The following is a 14,603-nucleotide window of genomic DNA, read 5'->3' on the forward strand; positions in this document are numbered from 1 at the left end:
GGGCCCCTATTATCAATGAAAACATATAGCAATTCTCTCTAAAATATCGATTCCCTAAAACACATGCTATATTTTCACACTTCCGTATTGGTGTCGCAAAAATTATTTGAAACTCAATCAAAAGTTCAACAATACATGAAATGGTAATCCCCAATTTCATGACAGAACTTTGTAGACCTAGTTAGGATCAGATGGGGGCGGGGGCAGCAGAAAACCTATATCTTCTTTGTGCAGCAATGCAAAACCTTGACTCAGATCCAATCTGCAGGCATAAGAAACCACTATATTTTTTATGCCCCAACAGAAATGGAGAACAAAAGTGTAGGAATGTGAAACAACTGGAAGAGAAAAGTCAGAAAACAATAAAATTCCATCATTATTTGGTGTATGCAAGATAAACTCTGCAGCACCATATCAATTTTGCACTATTTATCTCAATTTAAGCATGATAATGATGGGAAAAGAAACACAAGAGAGCCTAGAAAAACTGTAAGAGAAACAAAATAATGGTTTTGAATCTGGAAATGGGTTTTGTTGAGTTCATGGCACTTGAACAAGGAGTTGGATCCAGTTGAGCTCGTGATATATAGCTTTCAATGGGGTGGAACCATCTTTGCCTTGTTAGCCACTCACTCTCTACCCAGTTGATTATTTATTTTTATTTTTACTTGATGCTTTCTGGCTGGTTAAATTTAGTATCCACCTCATAAAATTTTGTTTTACTGCTAAAAGTATGTTGGCCTATTGTTGAATTTCTAGTACTCATTTCTTATTTCTTGCGGACCATGCATGGCTGAATCATGAGATATGAACTTGTCTTCATGATCAGCTATTGAGCTTCCTGATGATGGTTTGAATACAGTATACTAATTGATATTGTAGAGCGTACACGAAGAGTAGGGTTAATGGTAGCAAGTATTAAATAAAGGGTATTTGAGGCTTTTTAACACATTAAAATGTCATATTTCACTAACTTTTAAAACATAGGTTAAAAATCAAAACAGAACCCAAAAAATGGTCAATTTTCTAAATTTCTCAAGAAAAGAAAATTGTAACCATGAAGGAAAGGAGTAAAAAAATGAGGGAAAGAAGAGAGGCCATCCCCGTGTTCATCGTAACAAACCTAAGCCTGCGTCAACTTCGAAAACTATGATTGTAGGTTCGGTGGAGAAGCTAGATAGGGATACTCTTCCACATGATGGATAGGGTAGGAGGCCTACATTGTCCTTCCAGGAAGCGCGGGCTGTGATAATTGCAGAGATATACACCATAATGGTTTTAGGCGTTGATGTTTCTTGATAGTTGCTTTGCTCGGGGTCGTGTAAGTTTTTCTTTTATGTTTTGTATTTTTGGAATTGTTTTGTCTAGTTTGGTTTTTATATCATCAAATAAATACTCTTACCTTATTTCTTTCCTTGGTCTAACCAGATACTGGCTTGACGAGTGGTGATGTACCATACTGGTCTTAAGCGTCCTTGCTCGTCATGACAGTGGCTCTGATTTAGGTGTGGGGCTTTTCCCTTTAGATTTCATTTAGGTTGTTTTTTGGTTTTTTTTGTAGGCTCTTTTGTTTGAGCTACTTTGTTATGAGCATCGATTTGTATTATGAAGGATTCCGAATCCTTCTAGCTTGACCGAGAGAGGTCGTTGATATATTTAATGCAACCTGATTCCGTTTCCCTCAAAAACGCTGGGCTAATTTAAGTTCTTATTAAAATTTTTGACTGAACCACAATTTTTTTCGCTTAAGTGTCTAGAATGTAATTTCTCTCATTGGATCAAGCATCATTAAAATAATAATTTCTATTTGATTTAGTCTAGCATGACATGAGTTTCAACCATACCTTAGTTTTAAGGCCTCATTTGATTCACGGAGAAGGAAAATCAATTTCTTTGTCTTTCTTATGTGGATATGAAATTAAAATTCCTATTAGTTTTTTTTTTGTGAGAAATGGTCAGGTTTCCTTTCCTATGTTTGGTAAACCAGGGAAAGCATTCAGGAAACGCCATTTGATTTCCCTTCAGCCCCATTTGGATGGCAGAAAATCATAGTATGGAATGAGAATTTATTTCATTTTCCATTCAGATGTGCTGTTTGGTTGTAATTAGAGATTGGAAATGAAATAAAAAATGAGATCGATCTGATTGGAAATTGACTCCCTCATAAAGCCTGAATAGAATTTCCTAGTCAGGGGTGGTATTCTATTTCCATTTCCCACTATTAAAGGCAAAATTATGGTATGGAATGAGAATTAATTTCATTTTCCATTCGGATGTGCCTTTTTGGTTGTAATTAGAGATTGGAAAGGAAATAAAAAATGAGATCTGATTGGAAATTGACTCCCTCATAAAGCCTGGATAGAATTACCTAGTCAGGGCTGGTATTCTATTTCCATTTCCCACTGTCAAAGGCAAAATTATGTTAATTTTTTTTAAGACGAAATTACATTAATTATCTCTCTAAGAAATTTATATTACCCCACCAATATTTCTTAAAAGTTAATGTCATATCTGTACTTTAATTAGTAAAATGGCGTTATTGAAAATTAAAATTTTGGGTTATTATTACAAATGGTACCTGAAGTTATCCTCTATCTTATCGATGGTACCTGAACTTCAAATTTGATCACAACCAGTACTTGAACTTTTCGATTTTATTTCAAATGATACCTAACACTAACTTCCGTTAAAAACTGACATGTGCAATGCACATGACCTATATTCAAGAGTAGTTTCACAAAAATACCCATTTAAATAATTTTGTTTACTAGTTATTTGATCAATTAATATGTTAATAAAAATAGAAGTTCAATTAAAAATAGAAATATTAAAATGTATCTCTACCCTTTTATGAAAATAAAATTTAAAAACAAGATCTCAACAAAAACTAATTTTTTTTATACATACAGACAAAACATTTCAAATAAAACTATAAAACATTTTTTTTTGGACAAACTATAAAACATTTAAAACCAAAAGCTTAATAAAACTTTCCTAGTTTTTTTTTTTCCAGTCATTCATATTTTTAATTGAAGTTGAAAGTTTTTCCTTTTGATAGTATTTTTTTTTTATAGCCACAATATAAGTAAAAATAAGTGATATTACAAAAAAAAAAAGTAATTTTTCAAATTTATCCTTGAAAAATGAGTCACATGTTTGATACAGTCAGTTTTTAATAAAATATTAACGAAAGTTAGTGATATGTACCATTTGAAATGAAATTGAAAAGTTTAGGTACTGGTTGTGATCAAATTTGAAGTTTAGGTATTATCGATAAGATAGATGATAAGTTCAGGTACCATTTGTGATAATAACCCTATAATTTTATATTTCGTTCTTATGATTTACCAAACACTACAATATGAACGAAAAATTAATTTCAGAATTTAATTTTCAGTAATGTTCCAAACACCCACATGAAAATACCAAAACATATTCCATTTCATACCAAACGGGGCCTTCCGGTGTTTGGTTGGTGCAAGAAAGAAAAGCAAAATTATATCAATGTTTCAATAATACCCTTGTATTTCAAAATAAAAATAACATTATGGAAATTCAAAAGTACACCAATTTTGGCAATAACACATTTGAGCAGAGATATTAGAGAAATTTTTCAGTGCTCCCGTCAAATCGCGTTATCACTCTGACGTTTGACACTCAAGTGATATTTTAACACCTGGATTTTTAATTGAAACCATAATTTCTTCTTTTGTGAAAAGTCATTTTTGGGTCTTCTACCATTGCCTCTGTTGTCTTCCTCTCAAAGCTGTTTGCTTTCTCACAGACCTGTTGGATATCACTCACTGATCCAGTCCATCATTCAAATCTTGCTGAAACAGAAAAAGGTCATGCAAGTCAGTAGACGAAAATCTCCAATTAACAACTGGAGGTCCATTTTTGATATCATTGCATCTAGATGCCTCTACGAGATGATAGATCGTGTCTTTGAAGATGAAAAACCAGCGGCGGATTATAACAAGATCGAAAAGAGCAATAGCATCAGAGTCGAAAAAAGCAGCAAGAAGGCCCGAAAGCTCATTGAGAAGACTCTAGAAGTTGCAGACTCTCCCAAAAGAAAACTTTCACTTTCTGATATTTTGTATAGAGATCAAAACCATGCTATAGCTATCTAGCTTTTAGCTATCAAATATATAAATCCCAGACTCGTGTATCAATTCTTGGTGTTCATTAATAATTTGACAAACCAAAATAAAATTTTAATTACAAAGACTTATCTCAAAGCTTCAAGAATCCCATTAATCAATGCAATATATGTGAGATTTTTAATTGTAATTGATGCAATCAATAGGATTATACAAGTTGCTAAAGTATTGTGGTCGTGGCCCTAAATACAAAACTGGGCTCAACTTTATACGATAATGAATTTGCAGAAGAAGAAGAGGACGGAGATGAACATTTGCAGAAGTTTAAAAGGACCCAGAATAGTCCTTTCATGAGACAACTAAACTAACGATATAGAATTAATAAAACAGAAAGCCAGGTGTTAAAATTTAATTGGAAGGGCAAACCATATTGTCAGAGCGCTGACGTGGTTTGTCGGGAGCACTGAAAAATTTCTCGAGATATTGTAGACCAAAAATAAAAGAAATGAATGACTTTCCTTTCCTGATTCCTCAAATCTGTGAACCAAATATGGCCTAAGTCTCATCATGTTTGCCACAACTGATTTAGTAGCTAATGCTACACTAAATATTGAAAATGGAGAAGTTGAAACTTTGTCTAAATTGTAAATTTAACACCCATAATAGATTTTCTCAAAAAAAACAAAAAAAAACCCATAATAGATTTCTGAATAGTATTTTAAAAAAAACAAAAAAAAACAAAATTGTGAATGTCCATCTCCATATATTTATGTCTGATAACACCAAGTCCTCAAATTTACCATTTAAATTGTATGATAATAAATAAGATCCTAAATTTCATTTGAATTTTCAAATGTGTTATTTTCAAAATTTCAATATAATTAATTTTTTTTTACCTTTTAAGACCATAGTTCACTTTCTTTTCTTTTTTTGAAAGGATCTGATTTTATTAGATATCAAAGCCATGAACAAACAGGCCAGAGTCTAACAGAATTTACATAAGAAGAGCCGGAACAAACCGGATGTCCTATCTAAGTCACACCTAAACTCATTTAAGTCTAAATGGTCGCTCGCTGAAACAGCAGGCCAACAAACTAAGCAAGAATAATCTCACTTCCTAAGGCAAAATCATTCATCTAGTCTAATCTGCCAGCACTCAATTGTGATACACATATCAATTAGAAATCATCTAAGAAAGTATATAGAGATTACTCCCACTTGAGAAGGCTTGAAGTTCAGAATGTCTTGAAATTTTGTACCTTAAGCGAGTACCATCTCTTTCCCCTTAGGGTTAGAGCTAGTACTAGTTTTAGGCTCCTCAGCAGCTAACAACCTCTGTAGTAGGTTAGTCTTTTTGCTCTTTGTCTTTTCAGGTTCACCGTCTTTCTTTTTTCCTTTTCCTGTTGTTCCATAAGGAAACTTATTCACACTTCCAACAGGCCGTCCTCTTTTTCTCTTTGGTTGATCACTATTGTTGGAAGGTCCCTCCAATAAACCCATAGTCACTGCATCCAAATTTTTCTTCCCAATAGCAAGACTTAAGCGTAATTTTTTTGGAGAAATAACTACCTCATCATTTTCCCTGTTTCGCCTTTGTCCTGTAATTGGATCTCCATTGAATCTTGGCTCTCTCAGTTCTCTAATTTGCACCTGTCTTTGACGACGCATGGCCACCATGGATTGGGGATGTAAAGCTTCCGGTATGCTATTTGGTATCTGACCCTTGAAGATCAAGGTTTGATTGTTTACCACCACCCTATTGTTATTACGGTTTTCCTGTCCCCGTAGTATTGCCAAGGCTGTGGGCTGCGCCACCGATCCAACTGGTGTAGCACTATCTTCTTCTAGATCCGGCCCTGAACAAGGAAGGCCAACGTGGGTAACTAGGCCACAGGTACCACATCTGCCAAACAACTTATCGTACCGAAACTGCACCATGAATTGAACTTCATCCTCCACCTAGAAGCGGCGACGAAACAAGAGAAGCTTTGCATAGTCGATCTCGACCCTGATGCGCAGGACTCGGGTCCGGAAAGCCGGACGATCAAACTCCTTGAACTCTCCCAGCGTACTACCGATCAGGCGCATAATACGCTCAGACTTGAACGCCGGCGGTACCCCTTGCAGCGTCATTTAGTAGGATGATTTCTTCAGTGGTATCTCGCTCGCCGGACTGATACTGTCATACGGCGCTAGTGCTACAGGAGCCCTGTTGTAGCCCCATGGTCCACCTTTCCAAACCCTATCCACATCAGAGGGATCTGTGAAAGTGAGCAGAACCCTGTCATCTTCTCCAACTTCTTCAACGCTCAGTCTGCCATTAATCCGCCATGCAGATCGAAACATGCCAATGAAAGAGCGACGAGAGTATTCCCGCGCCGTGAGCAGCTTTCCCACCATGAAAGCTTCGGGTAGTCTCAGTCCTTTGGATGCCATCAGCCAACGCTAGGGAGGAGGCCAAGCGGGCTGCCATTGCATCAATTGCCATTGACGTGAGAGAGAGGCTATGTAGTCAAAAACCCTAACCCTAGTTTAGAGAGAAGAGGGCGGCTACGTCTTGATTCTATTGAAGTTGTAAGTGGTATATGGCACATGACCACAGTTCACCTTTAAAATCATTCTCCACTCTATATTTCAAAGAAATTTTAAGTATAACAAACGTGTCACGTGGCTGGTACCTACCAAATCATGTTTTTCTGTTTTTTATATATACTACGAAATTATTCATAATTAATTAAAATAAAGTACTGAAAACATCTCATGTTATCATGTATAGACACTAATTTACCCCATTCCATAACCATCATGTATGCACATGACCTCCTTCATAGAGTAGAAAAGAATACTTCAATTCAAGGTTAATTCGATAATTCTATTCATCCCACAATGAGGGTATATATACAAGTGCAAAGGAGTAGTCTAACTGTAATAGGAAACAATCTTTCCATAATTACAGGATATCCTAATTAAATAAAATCCTAATTACATACAGATTTACAGCGATTCTACACTCCCCCTCAAGTTGGTGCATAGATATCTATCATGCCCAACTTGTCAACTGAGCTGTCAAATACCTTCCTGGACACTCCTTTAGTAAGAACATCAGCTAATTGCTCCTCTGAGTTTACAAATGGAAAGCGAATAACCTTTCTGTCAAGATTTTCTTTAATAAAATGACGGTCAACCTCCACATGTTTTGTTCTATCATGCTGAACTGGATTATGTGCAATCTCAATGGCAGCTATATTATCACAATGCAAATCCATAGGCTTTTTAAGCTTGTATCCCAGGTCTTTCAAGACATTACGAATCCACAACATTTCACAGACTCCGTGTGCCATACCTCGGAACTCAGCTTCTGCACTTGATCTGGCAATAACTTTCTGCTTTTTGCTACGCCAAGTGACAAGGTTCCCTCCAACAAAAGTGAAGTATCCAGATGTAGAACGTCTGTCAGTTTTATCACCAGCCCAATCTGCATATGTGTACCCAACAACTTCCAATTCATCTTTTTTCTGAAACAGTAACCCTTTACCTGGCCCCATCTTTAAGTACTTCAAAATACGAAAGACTGCATCCATATGCTCTTCACTAGGACAATGCATAAATTGACTAACAACACTTACAGCATAAGCAATATCAGGTCTAGTATGTGAAAGATAAATCAACCTTCCTACAAGACGTTGATACCTTCCTTTATCAGTTGGAACTTGATCAGGATAGATAGCAAGTCCGTGATTCATCTCAATGGGTGTCTCGATGGGTCTGCAGTCCAGCATCCCCGTTTCAGCAAGTAAATCAAGAACATATTTCCTCTGTGAAAGTGAAATCCCCTTCTTAGACCTTGCAACTTCAATACCCAAAAAATACTTCAGTTGTCCCAGATCCTTCATTTCAAACTCCTTTGACAAATACTTTTGTAATTCATTTATTTCTTTCGGATCATCCCCTGTAACAATCATGTCATCAACATACACAATAAGAGCTGTAATCTTACCACTCTTGCGCTTGATGAACAAGGTATGGTCAGAATTGCTTTGTCTGTATCCAAAGGCTTTCATGGACTTTGAAAATCTTCCAAACCAAGCTCTTGGAGACTGCTTCAGGCCATACAAAGACTTCTTCAATTTACACACCTTGCCAACGTCACTTAGGTAATTCTTAACACCTAGGGGCACATCCATGTACACTTCTTCTTCCAAATTCCCATTAAGAAACGCATTCTTCACATCAAACTGGTGCAAGGGCCAATCTTTGTTTGCTGCAAGTGAGATTAGAATCTGGACAGTATTAATCTTTGCCACAGGTGCAAAAGTCTCCTCATAATCAATCCCATAGCGTTGTGTATATCCTTTGGCAACCAACCTTGCCTTGTATCTATTAATAGTTCCATCTGCATTAAGCTTCACAGTAAATACCCAACGACATCCTACAGTCTTCTTTCCAACCGGCATAGGTACTAGCTCCCATGTTGCATTCTTTTGAAGAGCTTCCAATTCTTCATTCATCGCCTTTGTCCATTTTGGATCCGCCAATGCCTCCTGCACGTTACTAGGAATAGATACAGTAGATAATTGATTAACAACAAGTGCATGTGACCCAGAAATCCTATGGTTAGACATAAAATTAGCTATAGGGTATTTAGCTTTGGCTTTGATATCTGGTTCATATTGTTTCTTAGGAATTCCCTTGGTAACCCTTTGTGATTTCCTAGTTTCGACACTTTCTAACCCAAAAGACTCATTACAATTTAGGGGTACCTGAGGTGGATCATTCTGACCGGGATCTTCAGTTGGTGATGCAGAAGGGGAAATATCTTGTGTGTGAGCTTCAGATATGTCTTGATTTTGATTCAAACTATCCAAAAAAGTTGTCTCTTCCGTCTCGGAATTCACAACACTCTGTTCGGCAGTTACTTTTTCTATTTCGGAATTTACAATGCTCTGTTCGGCAGTCACATTTTCTGTTTCGGAATTCGCAACACTTCGTTCAGCAGTCGCATTGTCTATTTCGGAATTTACAATGCTCTGTTCGGCAGTCACATTGTCTGTTTCCGAATTTCTACCTTCAAATCTATCCTCCAAATTTTCCAAGTCTTCAAAGACATCAAAATCAATAATAGAACGAGAACGAGGATTCCCTTCACAACCTCTCTCCCCCTGAAGGGAAGACTGAGAAGCTCCCCCTGAGTAGTAAGGCTCGGATTCACGAAAAGCAACATCAAGAGAGACATGTATAGTGCCAATAAGAGGATCATAACATCGATAACCCTTCTGGAAGTCAGCATAACCAACAAAGATACACTTACGGGCACGGGGATCAAGCTTGCTGCGTTGAGGCTTGGGAATATGAACATAGGCTGTGCACCCAAACACCCGGGGCTCCAAATTAGGCATAGAAGGGATGGTCAAAAGTGTATGAAGCTTCTGTTGAGGATTCTGAAACTCAATCACCCGTGAAGGAGTACGGTTGATAAGATATGCTGCTGATTTTACTGCTTCTCCCCAATAGGATCGAGGTACATTCATACCAAACAAGGAAGCACGAACAACTTCCATCAACTGCCTGTTCTTCCGTTCTGCTAAACCATTCTGTTGAGGAGTATAAGAATTGGAGGTTTGATGACAAATTCCATGTGACCGGCAAAACTCAATCATAGGGCCATTCACAAACTCTCCACCATTGTCAGACTGAAACACTCTGATGGATTGTTGATACTGAGTTGCCACCATTTTGTGAAATTCGGTAAACATTCCAAATACATCACTCTTATTCTTCAGTATTGACACCCATGTCATGCGAGTGCAATCATCAATAAACGTTACAAAATACCGAGCTCCAGAAAGAGAAGGAATTTTCGCAGGACCCCAGACATCGGAGTGAATCTTCATAAAAGGAACAGGACTTTTATTAAGACTTGGTGAATATGAAATACGGTGACTCTTGGCCAGTTCGCAGATGTCACAGTGGAAATCCAAATCGCTAACAACTAAAAACAATTGAGGTTGCAGCTTCTTAAGATAACGAAAGGATAGATGACCTAAACGGCGATGCCATAACCATACAGCTTCCTTCGCATTCTCTACCCCGTTGATATGATTAGCCTGTCCCAAAAGATGCTTATGTTTCTTTCCAGTCTCTGTCAAATCCAGATAGTATAATTTCCCCCTTCTAACACCATAACCAAGAATCCGCCGAGTCAGAATGTCTTGAAACACACAGAAAGACGGATAGAAGGTCACAATACATGCAAGAGCTAAAATAACTTGACCAACAGACAAGAGATTATAAGCTAGTGATGGAACAACTAAGACAGATTTAAGGGTTAAAGTATCAGATAAAGCAATAGAACCTTCTCCGGTGACCGGAGTTGGAGTACCATCAGCAGTAGAGACAATGTCTTGAGGGGAACGTCTAAGGTTTTTCACAAGACTTGGGTCATTGGTCATATGGTCAGATGCACCTGTATCAATTATCCATGTATTATTCAAAGTAGCCTTACCCTTCATACCTGACTGCGCTACATTAGCGGAGGCATTGTCGAGATGCTCTTCCTCTGTAGTAGCAATAGCCGCCTTGCCCGGATTCTTTCGCGGTTTTTTGGTGAAATCCCACCAATCAGGGTAGCCAATCACTTCATAGCACCGCTCCTTAGTATGACCTACTTCCCCACAAACAACACATTTTTTGTTTGCGTATGGGTTTGGTTTGTCATGAGGACGGCGTGGAGAAGGACCTGAGAAGCCTGGAGGAGGACCTGGTCGGCGTTGAACGGCCATTGAGGAATTTGGGATTTGTTTGTTTTTTTTTTAGGTTTGGTTTTTCTAGGGTTTCAAAAAATTCAGGGATGGCTTGATTTTAATGGTGGTGGTACGCAACGGTTTGTGGTGTGCTTTGGGATTCAGGATTCAGGATTCAGGATTCAAGATTCAGGATTCAGGATTCAGGATTCAGGATTCAGGATTCAAAGGATGCAGGCAAGTTCAAAGGATTGAACCTGCTCTGATACCAAGTAGAAAAGAATACTTCAATTCAAGGTTAATTCGATAATTCTATTCATCCCACAATGAGGGTATATATACAAGTGCAAAGGAGTAGTCTAACTGTAATAGGAAACAATCTTTCCATAATTACAGGATATCCTAATTAAATAAAATCCTAATTACATACAGATTTACAGCGATTCTACACATAGTTTCATAGTATGATTTCGCAAGGAGAGAATCTTGAGTGGGGCAACCCTAAAGCTATGTTGTGGGGCGGACCAATAACTGTTCAGCAGGGGAGTATTTTGGATTTTGCATTTTAAAGAGCAGATGCAGTTTCAGAAAAGTGAGAAAATTTTATTTTTTTTGATTGGTTGCCTAAGAATTTCCCTTTGACATTGACAGTGCGCCTACTTTTTTAAATGAAACGGTGACACTACATGGACATGAGTATATGGCAAAGCAGTGCACTAAAGAGTACTAGACTAGTAGAGAGTGGAGACTAGTAGCGTAAAGCGTTCGATCAGTCTCTGGTCCCGAAAAGAAAAACGTAGGACTTGAATTCTGATGAGTTTCTCTCTTGCCTTCTAATGGAAGTCTTTGGGTTTGAGAAGCGTATCAAGCACTACACCAGCTATCAGACAATACTCTTGGTCAGAGAAGGAGACTTCTCCTTTGCCGTTGCCTTAGCCAGAGCTTTCGGCTCTTCCACCAAGATGATCGCTACTTCTCTCGACACCAGAGGTAAAGAAATCTTGTTTCTGGAACGACTCATTTGCTTCTGAAATTTATGTTTTGGTGATGACTCAAATGAGATAACTGATAGATGGGTTAAAGATTTGTTTTTTTTTTTTGGTTCAAAATAGAGGGTTTCTTGTTGAAAACCTTTTCATTTATTGTGAGATGGGACTAAAGATTCGATCTTTTTGGTTAAACTAGAGGGTTTCTGATTGAGATTCTTTTGTATGGTAATTGTAGAGTCATTGAGGGAGAAGTATTCAAAGGCTATGAGCAATGTGATGGAATTGGAGAACAGGGGATGCAGAGTACTTCATGAAGTGGATGTGCACAGAATGAGCCAACACCCTTTTCTGAGTTGTATTCGGTTTGATCGAATAATCTACAATTTTCCTCATGCCGGTTACTTGCACGGTCAATCATCATCCGAGCACAACCAGTCTCAAATTTGGTTAGTTCATAGTTAGAACAAATCCCATGTATGCATTTCTGTTAGGGGTTATGGTACATTTTATGTGTTGACTGGGGCTGAATTTATTTTTGGGGGATAGAGTTTAATGGTTATGGACTCTGGGTTTATATCAGATAGTTTTTTAGTGGATCATGTAGATTGTGCAGATCTGAGACTGAGTATATTTTAGGGGGAGTAGGGTTAATGTTCAGATTTGGCAAGTTCAAACAAAAGCCATATATGCAGTGATTTATGACGATTATGATAGATTTTATGTGTTGATTGATGCTTTAGCTTGTTTTGGGGGAAAGGGTTTAATGGGTAGGAAACATATTAGATTTGAGAATTGAAATTGATGCTCGGGTGTTGGGCTGTTGGGTTGTAACGCACTACATTAGTGGAGCAATGAAACAAGGTAGTTAGATAGTATATTAAAATTCATGAATTTTCAGGTTCCATCAGGATTTGGTGAGGGGATTCTTCAAGAATGCGCGTGAAATGCTTACCGAAATAGGAGAAATTCATGTGACACACAAGACAACATATCCTTTCAGTCGATGGGAAATAGTTAAGTTAGCAGAAGAGGATGGGTTGTATTTGCTTCAGGAAGAAAAGTTCTCAAAATGGGATTACCCAGGTTATGAAAATAAGAGAGGAGCTGGGTTATGTGATCAAACTTTTCCTGTTGGAGAATGTAGCACCTTCAAATTTGGGAAGCTATTGTACCATTCTACCCCTTCCAGTTACTACATTGACTTGGTTCGGGCTTACGGTCAGGATTCTCGAAATAACGGTCCTTACATGCACCACTGTAAGCTACGAACTTTGATGATTATGTTCTCGTCTAAATTTTCTATTGATTTTACTTCAACGAGTTTGCATGTGAATTCTGTGAGCCTAAATATTTTTCAGGGTTAATACACCCAATGGGCTAATTGACCAAGCAATTCCTTCCAGATGAAAGACTGAACTCTGTTTTCAGGTTTGCTTCCCCAAAATTTTCATTTTTCTGAAGTATAATTTTGTTTGCCACTACTTATCATGATATAATCATTATGCATTCATACGACATGTATGCATTGCTAATACATTATGTTCGGAATACAGGTTACCATTTCTATTGTATTTTGTGGCAAATTTATGATACACAAACTGACAACATATCATTATGGTCACTTGTCAAAATAATTGACATGTGTGTAATTTTGAATGTTGGCATTGGATATAATGAGGAAGTTGTCGTGGCTGTTGGTTTGAGTAGTTGAACGCTTGTAATTTCTCATGCATGTTGTTTGAATTGTTGATTAGAAAGACATGAGAAATAACCGTGAATGTGAACATTTGTATCTTCATCGTGAATTTAAGGAAATTTAACAAAATCTTGTTTTTCTTGCAGGCCATTCTTTTATATAAAGTGATCTCAATTGCTAGTGTAGTATGGACCAGTACCTCTTTTGACAAGAATTTAAGCCGATGGTTTTGAAGAGATGGTCTCATCCTTAGATCATGAACTTGGCAGTATATATCTAGGCATCTAGTTTGCACTGATCTTTGTAGGATGAACTCTCTTTTTGTGTCAACTGTCGGATGTTGCAACCTGTAAATGTAATGTCCAAATGTAGAGTTTTCCATCATCAGCGTCACCACATTCTTAGCTTCTGTTGGTTAGATTGATAGTATTGCAGTGCTTGCTATATAGTTACCGTAACCCTTGATTAATTTACTGCCTTTTCTATCATATGTGTAGAATATTCTGTTAATATTTACTTTCCTTGTATATAGATTACGTCTCTCTGTATAATTGTAGGAAATCGTTTCCTATTAGGATTACTCTTGTATCACTTTGTAAACCTATTCTTGAGATTTGAATAATATTGAAGCATTCCAAATACCTTGAAGTCTTATTTTCTACTTGGTATCAGAGCAAGTTCAATCTTTGAACTTGCACCGTATTCTTTTGAAACCCAAAACCCGAATTCCGAAAAGCATACCTGAATTTCAAACTCGAATTCCGAATAACATACACTACACCAAAAATCTTATCAGACAACGGCAGAAAACCGATGTGGGATTTGGAGTCCCACCGTTGTAGAGTGAGCCGTTGTCTGATGAAAAATCAGACAACGGTGGAACACAGTTGTGTGATAAACACACAGACAATAGGTATGTGTTATAACTGTTGTGTGATAGCTCGACAGATGGCTCGGCAGATGCCAAGCGCAGCTGCGCAGCAGTTGAGGCGCTGTCTTCAGACAACAGTGCCAGTTTTAAACTGTTGTTTGTTAAGCGTATCAGACAACCGTTTTTTATTTTGTCTGTTGTCTG

The 14,603-nt window shown here is 37.5% G+C and overlaps 1 protein-coding gene across 5 annotated transcripts; it reads left to right on the top strand.

Annotated features, from left to right (window-relative positions):
- The first annotated feature begins 11,559 nt into the window (after nt 1–11,559).
- Nucleotides 11,560–14,158, top strand: LOC112202046 (uncharacterized protein At4g26485). Of its 5 annotated transcripts, XM_040519680.1 has the most exons (5): nt 11,560–11,833; nt 12,059–12,278; nt 12,731–13,089; nt 13,191–13,260; nt 13,675–14,158. In XM_040519680.1, exons 1-4 carry the CDS (start codon nt 11,680–11,682, stop codon nt 13,211–13,213), a joined length of 756 nt encoding a protein of 251 aa, XP_040375614.1. In that variant the 5' UTR covers nt 11,560–11,679; the 3' UTR covers nt 13,214–13,260; nt 13,675–14,158. The 5 variants fall into 5 exon arrangements, 4 of the variants coding, with proteins under 4 accessions (XP_040375614.1, XP_024198717.1, XP_040375612.1 ...); XR_005810896.1 differs by having other exon boundaries at nt 12,731–13,260; XM_024342949.2 differs by lacking the exon at nt 13,191–13,260.
- The last annotated feature ends 445 nt before the right edge of the window (nt 14,159–14,603 follow it).

The sequence above is a fragment of the Rosa chinensis genome, chromosome 5, assembly GCF_002994745.2.
Source record: "Rosa chinensis cultivar Old Blush chromosome 5, RchiOBHm-V2, whole genome shotgun sequence".
Taxonomy (NCBI): Eukaryota; Viridiplantae; Streptophyta; class Magnoliopsida; order Rosales; family Rosaceae; genus Rosa; species Rosa chinensis.